We start from the raw sequence: 14821 nt of genomic DNA on the forward strand, positions 1-14821 counted from the left end.
AATGCTCAGTGCTGTACTACTATCTTCAAGTGCTTATTTAGCAAGTGCACAAACTATTTGCTAAATAGGCAGTAGAAAAAAGCGAGCAGGAGATATCAAAATCAACAGCCACAGGGGCGAAGCGATGGTGATGACTATTGGTTCATGCTGGGTGGGTTCGCATTTTGAAGGCATTTCAAAATCTCTAATGACTCCACGCACCTCCGTCGATTTGAATGTAATCTGAACCGAATGCTGTCAAAAAGATTCGTGTAGCAGTGCAATTTTGGCAGTTGAGTCGTATGGCAGTTGGTTTGAAGGCATTCGAAATGCTCACATAGTAGGAGTGTTACTGCACTGATCTTGGGAATGCTTGAAGACCCTTTGATGTGCAGCTGAGGTGCAGAAGTAGTGCTGCAGGGCCCCTCTGGTATACTGAGTTTCTTCTTTAGTGCCTTATCTAGTGTGGTGATGAAGGGCAGCAAATCTTTTAGTTTGTCGGTGAACTTTCTGTGACATATATTAAATTTGCTGTTTGAAACCTTTGGAACTTTGGGTCTAACATTATAAGCTTGCCGTTCATTCGGTGAGTGTCCTTACTAGGGTCAGTTGTGCTGCCATTGCTGGTGTCAGTGGCTCAGAAAATTTTCCCAAATTAAGAAGGATGTGTCCTTTTTTACCTTTTTTTTGCTCATCTGATTATACTAGCAGAGGAAAATATTTTCCGAATATAAATTTTTGGCTACAATAGGGGCTTGATTTGTTGGCACATTGACACAGCTCCATGCGTAGCTGTCTATCCCCATGTTATTTTGGATCAAAGGGTGGTGCACTGCCGCACAAAATTATGCGCATTTCAATCGTCCTCCCTTTTCCCATTGCCACCATGGAATAGCACGCCAGAGATGTGTTCCTCCAAGTGATGTCTCCACGTTTCCCTATATTTATGCTCTCTGTGCACTACAGGTGATTTGCAGATTTCAGATAAATTGCTTAGCAAACTTCTGGATATAAAGTCTTTCGAGAAGTCACTAGTATGAAAGCCACCGTGGTATTTTAGCCAATGCTGTGCTTTTTCTTGTGAGTGCAGCAGCTATTAGAAATTTCTGGTTATTCCAATGCTTTGCATGGGCTTTGTGCTTTTCACTGGAACTTGCACTGTGCTCTTTGCTCACATTAGAAAACTAAAGAATAACAAAAATTGCCCAGTCTTGGAGCTTGAGCAGCGTAACAAGACCCGTATAGCAAGGGCTGTTGATGGCTGTTGATGGTGCATTCTTTATACAAGGGCTGTATATGTTTCTTGTGTGTTGACTGTAATGACAGCATTTTCTCATAGCAGCCGTGAAACAAATGCACTCTTCATTTGGCTGTGCTGGGGCACTTGCCACATACATTGGTGATTGGTTTCATTATTTTGTGACAGGATGAATGGTCCGTGTTTCATCAGCACGTCACCAAGCATTGCCACCACTTCGAGCGAATTGTGGGCTACTACTGTCAGCTGTGCCCAGCCCTGTTGCTCGATAAAGGTGAACTCTTTGTTCTACACACCTTCATCTGGTGATTGATATGGGTTTGGGCTTTGATGTTCGAGCAGGTTTCAAAATGAAAATTTTCTTGCGCATTTGCTCAGTGCAGTTATGTGTTAACTTTTCCTGCCAAAGTGTGTGCACAGGTCAGAAGGGTGAGGCAGAATTGGGGAGAAGTTATTTGCTTCCAAAGATGTACCATATTTACATTTGTATAACATGACCACTAATATAATGCAAGGAGAGAGTTTGAGGCCTCATGGAAATGAAGAAAAGAATTTTATTACTGTTGTAACATGATCAGTGCACGGTTGCACATAATTAAATTGGTGAGGTTAAGGCTTAGCTTCATCTTGGCTTGCTAACGTCACTTCTCTAGGTTAATTATCACTATTACGGTTTTCACAGAAGTCAGACAAGGAAGCATAGCAGGAGGTGATGGTCTCAAAACGCCATGTGTGCATCGCAGTGAGCTTGTTGTGGAGCTTGTGAAGTGGGTACAGGACATAGTAAGGCTTGAAAGTGGATCTGAATTGGTTCTCCAGTGTATAGGTACCCTGTGATGTTGAAACGCAGGTGCCCATGATTTACGCACCACAGGCGCATCAGCTACCGTATTTACTCACATAATGATCGCACTCGCGTAATGATCGCACCCCCCAATTTTGTTGGCAAAATTCAGTTTTTTTATTCCCCGTATAATGATCGCACCCAGAACTTGCCGCGGCAATTTGTCGATGATGTTGAGTCTAGCCGACGATGATCGTACTTGCTTATCTGTCTGACAGACAGCACGTGCAGATTACCATCTTGCTCTGTCAGCATTGCGGCGGCAGCCGCCTGTTGGTTGACCTGCGGTCACACGGGCAGTCTAAATGCGGCTATGCTTAACCGCGGATGCCAAACTTAACTGCGGTTATCTCGAATCACGGTTCGCCTGTGGTGGCTGTAAGGGGAAGTGTGACGGGCGGGCGTAGGCGCGCCTTGCTTGGGAGAGCGCGATACGCGATGAAAACATCGCGGAGCCGCTAGAGGCGCTGCAGTGCGGCTGGTGTGCCACGGCACGACGCAGACGATGCGCTGCTAAGCCAGGCGCAGCTGTATTCACTTGTTTTCTTTCCCACGTGGGATGCGTGTTTTGCTCCGTGTGTGATCTTCTCGCGTTTCTCTGGTGCTGGAATTTCGTGCTCATGCACAGAGTGGTGTAGTGTACCGAAAAAGCTCATTATGGCATCAAAAGCACGAATGTGCTTTGTACCGGGGTGCAAAAGTGGATCTAGATCCTGCCCAGTGAAGGCTTCTCTTTTCTGAGCACCGATTGCTGCAGCGCGACGAGAACTGTGGGCTCGAAATATCAAGAGGGCCGACAAGGAGCTCACTTCAGACTGTGTAGTGTGTGAACGCCACTTTGAGGAGAAGTTTATTGAAAGGACTTTTCGACATGTGATCGGCAGAAAGGTGGTCGACATTCCACGCGATAGGCCCCATCTCAAAGACGACGCTGCTCCCACGGTATTTCCGGACACTCCCAAGTACTTCACAAAGAAAGCCCTGACCAAACGTAAGGAAAGAAATCTGTGCGAACAAAAAGCACCCTCTTCGAAACGAAGGAAACTGCACGCGGTAGCCGACGCGCAACTGCCAACGCAGCAAGACGCTGATGATTCTATCGTGGCCGTTCCAGATGCACAGGACGACTCTCAGGAAGCAGATCTGCACTATTTTTGCGGAAATCTTAACTTGCCTGACGGCTGCTGGAGCAAGCTTCGCTTGTCGGCGGAGTCAGACACTGTTTACATCAGTGTCTGTGAGCGGGGTGGAGATAATATCGCACACATGCTGCTGCCAAAGTTGATAAAGTTTCGCCGGCAAAGGAACCAGGTGGGACCTGTACTTTGCTCTTTTTTGTGCGAGGAAAGCTGCACTCGGAGTGCGTTGTCACGTCGTCAGCCGAGGCGCAAGCGGTCGTTGATCACACACATTCACTGGTAATGTGTACAGGTAGTGGGATGACGCCGGCAAATACAAGGCGATATGTGGCGTTTGGGGCATCCTATTTTGCTACCAGCTGCACTCTGACATGCAAAGGGCAAGGTCCTTGCGTTCCTTGCAAGTATTTGAGAAAGTTGGTACAAAACCAGGTCTCACGAAAAAAGTTGTGTCGAATCCATACTAACCGCCTAAAAAAGCATGCACATACTCGCCGTCATTTGCAAACCGTCCAGAAAAAGCTGAGGAACACCACCAGAGAGCTGGAAGCAATGCGGTTAGCGAATAAAAATACGGCTACCGAGATTCTCAATGACCGCATCAAAGCACTGCCCCCAAAGCAACAGCAAGCTGTTATGACCTGCTTCAAAGCAGCGGCAAGAAAATCCACTTGCGGAATGAGATATGAGGACTGGATCCTGGAATGTGTGCTGATGCGCATGGGGAGTCCAAAGCTTTATGAGCACCTGCGCAAGCAGAAAATTCTCATCTTGCCAAGCCGGACATGCCTCCAACTCTACATACAGAATTTCAAGAGTGGCTTCGGGTTCAACGAGAGTGTATTCAAGGCCCTTGCACTAAAAACTGGGGACATGGATATCAACGCTCGACATGGTGGCATTGTCTTTGATGAGATGAAGCTGTCCGAGCACTTCAGCGTCAATACGGCAGGTAAGCGCAGCACTTAACCAGTTGACCGCTAGGAGCTAGTATAAAGTATAACTGGCTTACCATTTGCTTGTGCTGTCATTAGGTCATTGTATACTACATGTCTACATGTTGTAGGTGCAGTTCAAGGATTCGTGGACCTGGGGAAGTTCACGCCGGAAGATGAAATGACAACTACCGCAGACCATGGGATGGTGATGCTCTTTCAACCGTTTCAAGGTGTGTGACTGTCTATTCCTATTATATTCGCGTTTATCAGTGTGTACCGCAGATGTGTATATGCCCATTTTTGCAGCACACAAAATATGCCTTGAAAACACCTCTCACACCAAAAATACTTAATCAGTCTTCTACAAATGGCAGCAATTTTTGTTTCAAAATATTCGATCTATTGCCTATGTGGCATTTTTCTTTTGCAGGTGACTGGACACAAATTTTGGGTGTCTTTTCCTCGAAAGGCAACATTAAGGCGGAGATGCTGTCAAAGCTTTTACTTGAAGCAATTATATTGACAGAACAGGCCGGCCTTTTCGTTGACTTCGTGACCTGTGACGGAGCAACATGGAATTGCAGTATGTGGAAGTCATTTGGAATCACTGGTGAGGAACTGCAGGAACTACAATTTTCTTAGTGCGATACAGACGCATGCATACGAGATAGATGATCAGCACACCTAGTGCTTTCTCGTTGGATTGATGTCGTAAGCAGTTGTGATGATATGTGCCAGAGCCATAGTAGGCGAGGTGGTGATCAGTACGAATTTGCCTTTCAGCATCCTCTGGCCACATCAAATGCAAGACAACGCATCCTGTGGACACCACAAGGGAGCTGCACTTCTGCTCTGACTTCCCTCATTTAGTGAAGTGTGTTAGAAATTCATTTGTATCTACAGGCTTCACAACCCCAGACGGCCGTGCATGCATTCAGCACATAGAATGTGCATGGGAAAAAGATAATAATTCTCTAACATTAAAAGCAATGCCACACCTAACTAAGGCGCACATTCGGCCCAACTGTTTCGAAAAAATGAAGGTTAACTTGGCATTCACTTTGTTCAGTGAGGAAGTACTGAATGGTATGTTCGTCTACAAAGCCCACTTGCAGCGGGAAACCAGTTCAGTGGCACCTACCGAGGAGCTTGTCAGGCGGATGAGCCGCCTTGTATCCACGATGACTTCGAGAACACCTCGTGAGGCACTGAGACCAACATCACAGCGTGTTGCTGACCTTGAGGCTTTCCTTGTTTTTTTGAATGACTGGGAAGCAGCAGCCAAGGGGTGTGGAGGAGGCTTTATCAGCAAAAGCACTGCAGAAGGCCTCCGAGTGACCATCTGCAGCTCATTATCCCTTCTCAATTATGTGACGTCGTTAGGCTTCAAGTACTTGCTAACATCAAGACTGAGCCAGGACAGGTTGGAAAATTTGTTTGGCATCATCCGACAATATTGTGGTACCAATGCCCATCCCAGCCCTCTGTTAACTGTAAATTGCCTGAGCTTCTATAACCTTGCGCGTCCACCTAAGTCCGGGAACTGCTCAGGAGAGCTTGTCAATGCGCTACTTGAGACACCAGGGCCTGAGCGTGATTACACTATTGGCATGTGCGAAATTATAGAAGACATGCTAGAAGTTGGCAATATTGATGGCGCTGGCAGCGTGATTAAGTCTTGTCTAAGCACTCCACAGCAGCTATGTCGTCGAAGTGAGTGACAGCCGCCTCATATATTACATGGCTGGATATGTGGCGAGGAAATTCAGAAGGAAATATGCTTGTGAACAATGTGCCTCAACCCTGACAATCAGCAAAGACGTGGCTGAGCAAGATGTCAATAGTTCTTACACTCAGCGCTTTGACAAAGGGGGCCTTTTGTACCCAGGTAGTGAGCTCGCCCGACTTGTTTCTGTGCTAGAGGAAGCCTTCACACTGTTCTTTTCCACGCAACAGCTGTACACTTTCAGTATTCATGATTTCGTGCAGTTTTTGAGCAGTACACCTTGAGCAAGTTGTGAGGTGCATTGCAAAGAGCTGACAGCAAAAATTATTCAGTGTTTTGTGATCACGATGCTGCATTTTTTCACAAAGTCATTAAATAAAGACAAAGCGCTGCAAAGGGAACGCCAGAAGCACCTGAAGCTCAGAAGAGTTAAATAGGCTGGTGCAGTTTTTTTATGTTTTTTCCAGTTTTTCCTTGAAATAAACTTCACACCTTGTCCTGTTAATTGTTCTGTTGTGTTGAGCTTTCCTTATTTGTTATGATCCACATTTCTTACTCGATTTGAAAACCACGCAACACGCTCTGCTACCCACTTAGTTGTGTGTCGAGAATGCGTAATACTGGTAATACTCCTTACATCTGTCTGCTGAGAAAGTACACTGTAAATAGCATGTAACGCCTGCAGATATTCCAAACTTCGTAAGTCAAGACAGGAAATATGAATGTACATGCAGAATTTACAAAACACATGGTTTAGCAGACCGAAAGCAAAGGGGGCAAATAAAAGCGTAACACGATCGTCATCCTCCGCCTTCATCGGCGCAAAATCCGCCGCCGCAAAGCACACCAGCGTCCTGTAGCGCCACCTGTCGTCTTCATCGCTAATCTGAGCAGCCTTTCCCACCCCGGCCGTCACACTACCCCCTACAGCCACCATAGTTCGCCGTTGTCGCAAGTCTCGCCACCGTTCTCGGTTGCGGTGCAACGAACGAAGTGACGCGGTGATCCGGCTAAACTTTATTATTCTCGTAAATAATAAGCCCTGGGATACGGGAACGTCATAAATGAATCCTCCTTGAGGATCGCGGGCCTGTACCTAGTTGCTGGTAGGAGTAATAACTGCGATACTAGCTAGTTTTACGTTCGCAGCCGCGCAGCAGCTGCCGCCGTTGCAGCGCGAGTGACCCGATCTGCTTGGCCAGTTCCGCTGCGAAGGCATCGCTGAAATCGATCGTATATATTTCTTTTAATATGAAACAATGAGGTTGTGAGTAAGGCAGCGCCATAAGTAGAGCATTCATTATAGCGTTGGTCATTTCAAAAGCGCCGTCCACTGTGGCTTCGATACGAAACAAGTTCGGCCTAGCGACGACTAGGGAGTAGAGAACGCCGTCGTCCGCCGCGCTCGCGGGCGGCATCATTGCGGTAAGCTCGCGGAATCTGGTGCTGCAAGCGTTCCGAAGGGACCGGACATTTTTCGGCGTGAGCGTAACGGCGGTAAAATGCGTAGCTTGAGCGCCGCGGGGTGTACGCTGTTGTCGCGCTATCGGACGAGATCGAAGGCCGCGCAAAAGCGCCGTCGCGCAGCACTATACACACTGCATATTTTGATGCGTTGCTCCTGGAACGTGATTTAGTGCGAAGAAAGTACGTTCTTGAAGTGGGCCAGCTCTTGGGCTTTTCGCACTCTACTTTCTCGGTTATAGACCTAAGCCGAGATCGCCGAGATCGATAACCGCGGGTAGCGCGCCCGTGTGATAAGGGTTGTCTGCCTGCGACTTGTTTGCGTTTTCGGTGCTCAAATTTTTTTTTAATTTACCCCGCGTAATGGTCGCACCCCTAAATTTGCGTCACTCTTTTGAAAAAAAAAAAAAACAAAACAAAACAAGTGCGCTTATTATGCGAGTAAATACGGTAATTAGGGCCATTGCAGCTGTGCCAAAAAACGATTCCTGGGGCACATGTTTTTCATGGAAGTCCAGATTTCATCTTTCAGGTTTGGTGCTGCTCCTGAGCACTTCATTCTGGAGCAGTTCTGCTCCGATGTTCCCGACAGTGTGCTTGCAAACGCGAAAACAGTCGTTATGCATGGAAATGCGAAAAAGTCATTGCCATGCTATTGCTCATATGAAAATCAGGCACCTGTTGCCCACTTTATAACCTAATAAATTTTCCAAGATGCAAATAGTTCTTGACAGTTTTTGCTTTAATTTGAATTTTCGAATCATTGTAATGTTTTTTCCGGTCCTATATAGTTTCAATTAATGAGCTTTTGCTATAACAATCTGGGATGACTGAAGAGTAACTAAGTTTGATGGGTTACATGTTGCTTCCTCTCGGGCATTGCAGCTGAGCTGGCTGGCCACATTGTGGACATGCACATCAATCTGCTGCACAAGTGCCAGATCTGCCCAATGGCCTTTGTGAGCCTGGAGAGCTTCCAGACGCATCGCCAGACGGCCCATCCCAAGCACCTGTGTACCCACTGGTGGGTCGTCTTCAAGTGTCCGCTGTGCCAGGCCGTCTTTGCCTCGGCCGAGCTGCTGGCCCAGCATGCCACTGTTCACCTGGACCAGTGTGGACGCTCCCTGTTCAAGTGCGCCTCGTGCGACTCTCTACAGCCAACGCGTGCCACCCTGGTCGCCCATGTGTGCAAGTTACACCACGACAGGCACCAGGCAACGACGTGGGGCAAGGAAGAGGAGCCGCTTCTGCCCAGCTTGGGTGCAAAGCAGGTGCTGATGACTCCACGTTCTAGTGTTTTGTTTTCGGGACCATGTCATTTTTTGTGGGTGCTGTCAATAGAAAGAGGTGTTAGTAGTAGACCACCTTATTTCTGTTCTACCTGCTTTTTGGCAGTGCACTCATGAATGTACCCACTCCATTATTGTTTTAGTGCCTCGGCTCACTGTGCTAAGCTTGCCTGATGACAACTGCTATATAAGCTCCATAGCATGACTCTCGTAGAGCTCTTGCTGTAAAGAAGGGAGATACTCTGTCAAGCGGAAATATACTGCATTTACTCGCTTAATGAACCCACTCTTTTTCCCAGAAAAGTAGGGATCAATTTGAGAGAAGGGTTTATTACGCGAGGAAAAAAAAACATTCGGCAGGTTTTTTTTGTTAGTCAATGTTTCATAACATGTGACTGCCCGCCCATGCATCTGCCCGTCCATGCATCTGCCCGTCCACCCGTTCATCATCAACAAAAGTGCACAGTCGACAAGTTGCGTTTTTGCATCGCTTGCGTTCGTGTCACTGGTGTTTAGCAATGTTTGCTTCAAAAGGTGTTAGCTGTATCTTGGCACATCTGACAATTTTGTGATAGTCAGTGCTGAATGTGAGTCTCAGCGATATAAAGCAAACGTGCTGAACACTGGTCCTGAAGGTAAGGTGCATGTTTTTTAAACTAAATTCTTTATGACATAAAGGGGAGTGGCAGCGGGATAAAGCGATAAAGGTCAAATATGCAAATGGGTTCATTACACGAGTAAATACGGTATGCAAAGCTGGAAAAGTGCTCATTGAGCTGCTAGCATACGCAGGTGAAATTATCTAACACATTTTTTCTGCCCAGTTCAGTCACGCAAACATGTCCAACACTTTGCAACCTCATGCTCAAAGCTTGCTCAATCTCATGTTTGTTGCTTCTATTATACTAGTCCACCACATCATCTGCCTTCCACGTCTCCTCTTGCCTTCCATCTTTGCCTGCCTCGGAGCCTTTTTCTGATGCATCCTGGCTTTTCATTATGTGGCCAAAATATTGGAACTTCTATACAAAGACCTTAAAGAAGAAAATATCTTGCGCGGACCCCTCCAAGCATCTTTGAGCTGCAAGTTGCTGACACATGCTTCACCCACGCACTATAGTGGAGCAAATGTGCATTATTTTTAATATATTTTACTCCACAAAATTATGAAGTTCAGTATATGCAATAACCCATGTGGAGCAATTTGCAATACTTTTTTTCAGTGCACATGCCTCATTATTATCAGCGACCAGCTAAGATGGATGGAAAGCCTCTGAAACATATGTATTTTTTTAGCACTGTTTTCTTGGATTCGAGCTATGCAGCCTCCTGTGTCATGAAAAGAAAATGATCTGTTGGTGACTGTTTGAACAGTGTGGTGTAGGCAAGAACAAAAAGTGTTTTTTATTCCTTTGCCGCAAATACATTTCTGAAGAGGAGTTCATAAAGCATAAGGAAACTAGATTTATCTTAATACTGACAATATGATGATCTTGTAGGGCCGGTGACATAGCTGTGGCCAAGTTTGCCACACAACAGTTGGAAATGGGGATGGCATCAGTTGGGCTTAATTATTAAGGTGGTGCTATGGTCTTTTTCGTGCTCATAATCTTAGATCTGAAAAACAATTTTCTAAGAAAATTATCTAGATAGTGAGTTACAATTTCCGTGATGCTTTGAATGCTTACCGTAGCTGCCTTGAAGCAAGATCATTTGAAAAGCGCCACGTATGAAGCATCAGCCTGGTACATTTTTACTGCTTAGAAAACGCGCTTTTAGCCTTGAGGCTCTAGATTAATTGGTTATTTGTCTTTGCAAGTTATTTAATTTGTTAGGCATTATTGAAAAAAATGCTGCCTCTTCTCTTAATAATTTCAACAGCGCATGCTACACAAGGACACAAGACGAGGAAACACACACACGAGCACTGACTTGTGTCCTTGTGTCTTATGTAGCATTCGCTGTTGAAATTATTATGAATGACCAACTAGCCCGTGAGCCCACCCTCTTCTCTTAAGGGGGGACACTGGTCTTGAAAAAAAAAATTTTATTAATGAAGTCACAGTTACGAAATCTTCAGGGCATATGTATTTTTTTGTGCTGATTCCGAATATACCATTTAATTTCATGTAAAGCAATTCCTTGAGCACTTATGCAATTTTTATGCTAGTATTTTGCGGAGAGTTTTGAAGAAAATTTGCTGCGGGAAACTCGCTGAAATGTATGTCATTGGGTTCTCTTGACACCAAGGAATGCAATAAGGGTGAAATTGTCTTCCTGCCTATCAAAGAACTTCGGTTATAGAGTTTTGAAGTTGTCGCTTCAGAAATGAGAAGAAAAGTGTGTATTCCTGTGTGTGAAGTGGCAGCTTCAGTACCTTTTTACTCAAGTTCTATGAGAGCCAGGATGATAATTTTACCCTTATTGTATTCCTTGTTGTCAAGAGAACCCAATGGCATACATTTCAGCAAGTTTCCTGCAGCAAATTTTCTTGAAAACTCTCCGCAAAATACTTGCATAAAAATTGCATAAGTGCTCATGGAATTGTTTTACATGAAATTAAATGACATATCTAGAATCAGCGCACAAAAATACATGTGCCCTGAAAATTTCATAACTATGACTAAATGAATAAAATTTTCTTTTCAAGACCAGTGTCCCCCCTTAAGTTGCACATTTTGTCCTTACTTTAATGGCTTGTTTGCAGAGGGCTGCAGCTTGAATATTGAGGCTGCACTGGTGATGTATATATCGCTAAAAGGCACAGTACTCATTAAGATTTATAGCAAGAAATTTTTGTTTCCGCCATCTGCACTGTATCAGGCTACCTCTTTATTTATCCTGTCTTTCAATTTTTTTCAGTGAGGAATCGATTTCAAGAAAAAATTTTTAAGCAAGAACTTTTTGATACAGTTATGTCTTATCTATCGTTCATTAGTAGAAGTGCTGTTAGCACTGATTGTTAAAAGTCTTGCCAGTTGTATGCTATAAAATGAGCAGATAATGGAAAATATGTGTGAACGGCAAGATCAACTTTTTTTTTTAACTGAGCTGTGTGATTTTCACAGTTGTGACAAATGTGAGCTAGTAAAGTGGGCAGCTAATGGAAAGTGTGTGTAAACTGCAAGATCATTTCAAACTGAGCAGCGTGATTTTCACATGGTTGAATGTGCTTTGATGTACAGTGCCCTGCTGCACCACTTTTAACAATATGACTATGCTTCATAACCCTCTGTCAGTAATGCATTATATGGAGACTTGCATGCAAATAAAACCATTGTTGCATCCTGCATCTGACCTCCACCATTCTGCCAGTCCACTTGTCACCATTGCTACATCTGAGCACAAACTTCCCTTTTATCAAAAAACTCAGTAATGCCCACAAACGTGTATAAATATGACAAATAATCGTTTATTTTAAAAAAAGCATGGCATTTGACAATAGCTAGGTCACGTGGACCAATGTATTGCTGCATTATGCAAGTGCATATTTAGGCACAGGATTCCACTTTAGACTTTTGTTCATAAAAATGCTTAAGTATCTGAGTATTGATTTAAAATGCTGCGATGGCTCAGTGGTTAGGTGCTCGGCTGCTGACCCAAAAGGCGTCGGTCTGATCCCGGCCGCGGCAGTCACATTTCGATGGAGGCGAAATGCTAGAGGTCCATGTACTGTGTGATCTAAGTGCACATTAAAGAACCCCAGGTAGTCAAAAATATCTGGAGCCCTACACTGCAGTGTCCCTCATAGCCCGATAGCTTTGGGATGTTAAACCCCATGAAAAAAAATCATAGCACACCACGATCAAAAGCGAACCCCATAAAAAAAAAATCCAAGCAAACCGCGATCAAAAGCGTCGCGGACTGTTCTAGCTTTCAGCAGTGTGCAATAATTTCAGAAATCCTTACTTACGTGTAACAATGTAGCAATAAAATTGAGCGTGCTTACATTTTTATTACTTTCCCACTGTGTAGGAACTTTGTGTTAGTGCACTTGACCTTGCTTTGAACATCCTGGAAGCGGATGACGATCATGTGCGGTTCTGTTTGCACAGCAGATGTTCGCATATACACGTTGGCAATCTCCAGTTTGAGATTGCTTCTCTGCTTTACACCAACTAATACAAAGTGTTTAACTAAAACTAGTTGCTCACTTTCAATGGAAAAGAATGACTGAATCATGCAATCAAGGAAACTTGGTTGATGCACTCAGACTGATCATAGACAGACTACTCTTTACGGTTGCTATCTTGGCTCGACTGCAACGCTGCCTATAGTTCGTGAAAATTGCCAATTAGATGCAATGTTTTCTTTTCCACTATAACGTATTGTGCATTAAACTCGACTGTTGTCTCATGTAATGACCCTTGGATCTCTTCTCGCAGGGTTGCAGAATTGCTGCCAGTAATGCCACTGTGTCTGCTCTGCCACCCGGCGAAACGTTGGTTCCTGTTGAACTCTCCGATGAAGTCGACGGTGAAGCATCGCAGACTGATGTACCCATGACCGTTCTTGAAAAGGCGAGTTGCATTTCACAATTGTCCGTTCTTGGAAAGGCTAGTTGGGTTTCTCGAGGCAGATTCATTGTTGCTTATTTTTCTTCTCTCTCCTTCCTTTTCTTTTGAAAGCTGAAATTTCTTGGCAGATTCAAGCATATCATAGTGTCTTGAAACCATGATATAAAACAAATTATCTGCAGAGATTGATTCTGTGCAATGGCAAATCCAGAGGAGTCTAGCTCTGGGTTGTATATTATATTTTGCACGAGCCCCAAATTGCATCACATGTGGCTCACTGCTGCAGGTATGCCTGTGACTTTACAAGTTGTCAGAGCATTACATGACATGCTGCATCATTGCCATGTAGTATGATTCAGCTTAATGGGGCTCATTTTAAAATGGTTACTATGGCATCTTTTGTACACCCTTGGAACTGAAGTTTTGACATCTCAAACAATGATTCTAAGCAGATTTTACAGTTGGATGAGTATGGTTATCTCAAAAGCAGTCATGCTTTTGTAGTCAGAGCTGATTTCTTTCACCTACAGGCATCCACCGATTCATGTGTATTTGCTTGTGTTATATGAGGAAATTATTCCTACGTTTTTTTTTTCTTCCTGTGCCACTGCAGGTGCTGCAGAGTGTGGTTTGCTCGGAGTGCTACGTCAACCTCGATGACGAGGCCAGCCGAGAGGACCACTTCCACCCATCGCGAGGAAACCTCATTCGCTGCACCAACTGTCCAATGGTGTGCACTTCTGAATGTGCCTTGCGGGCACATCGGCGGCTCCACTCCCAGCGACGGCCCTTTGTCTGCCCCGAGTGTGGCCTGCGCTGTGAGGTAAAACCCATTGGGCCATTTCGTCAACACCTGAACTGAACGACATCTGCGAATGCTGTGACTGTCTGTAAAAGAGAAGCCAGTCATTCTCGACACTCCTGTAGATGGGAGCATTGCATTTTCTGTGGCACTTCAAACGTGAGGACTAAACCCACTGTGATCTTTGGACACGGTCATACTGTCCATTACCCAAAGGGAAAATAAGAAAAGAAAAAGCTTGTGCAATTTGGTTGCTACATTTTAATGAGCAGAATCAGTAGAGGACTTCCTAGTGGTCATTAGAGGAAAGGTTTCAACCTGTTGAAGTGCTCTGTATAAAGCTGTAGTTTGCAGATTTTTCAAAATTGCGGTTCCCAGCACATCAAGCTTGTAATGCCACTTCATACATTTTCACGGGCTCCTGGCTAGTTAGCATCTTGTAGTTGACATCAGAGATAAAAGTCTAGTGAAAATTAGCATGAAAGTTTCCTTTAATAGTATTATATTTCTTAATATATTACTCTCTTATGAAATACCGTATATGCTCGTGTAAGGGCCACATGTGCAATCTTCAATACTTGCCAGCAATAAACTCTTGCCAAATTATTAAATTTTCAGCGACGATGGCCCTCTTTTGCGACAAGTAGGCCAAGTGAGCCCGCAGGGCTCATGTGTGTAGTTTTGGCGATTGTGGCGAGCGAATTCGCAACTTTTAGAGAATGCAAATGGCCATAGACTATAGTTTTGGCAACAGTGGCATGCAATCAACTATTGCTAACATAGCAGGATGCGCGTAAAATTAGTGGGAAGCTCCAGTGTGGCCCAGGCTACTGAGCAATGCTTTAGGCGGCCAGCAGCAGTCATT

At 44.7% G+C, this 14821-nt stretch overlaps 1 protein-coding gene and 1 pseudogene across 6 annotated transcripts in view; both read left to right on the top strand.

Annotated features, from left to right (window-relative positions):
• LOC149355264 (zinc finger protein 532-like) overlaps nucleotides 1–14821 on the top strand; it is a 52376-nt gene that overhangs the window by 9660 nt on the left and 27895 nt on the right. For all 6 annotated transcript variants that reach the window (XM_089583739.1, XM_089583738.1, XM_089583741.1 and 3 more), the window contains 4 exons: nucleotides 1406–1511; nucleotides 8234–8619; nucleotides 13023–13157; nucleotides 13768–13977. In XM_089583739.1, the coding sequence (XP_089439865.1) occupies nucleotides 1406–1511; nucleotides 8234–8619; nucleotides 13023–13157; nucleotides 13768–13977 (837 nt within the window). The remainder of the gene's footprint in view (nucleotides 1–1405; nucleotides 1512–8233; nucleotides 8620–13022; nucleotides 13158–13767; nucleotides 13978–14821) is intronic.
• LOC149355265 (uncharacterized) lies at nucleotides 1552–4280 on the top strand (annotated as a pseudogene).

This window comes from Amblyomma mixtum, chromosome 3 (assembly GCF_055824585.1).
Source record: "Amblyomma mixtum isolate Tamu chromosome 3, ASM5582458v1, whole genome shotgun sequence".
Classification (NCBI taxonomy): Eukaryota; Metazoa; Arthropoda; class Arachnida; order Ixodida; family Ixodidae; genus Amblyomma; species Amblyomma mixtum.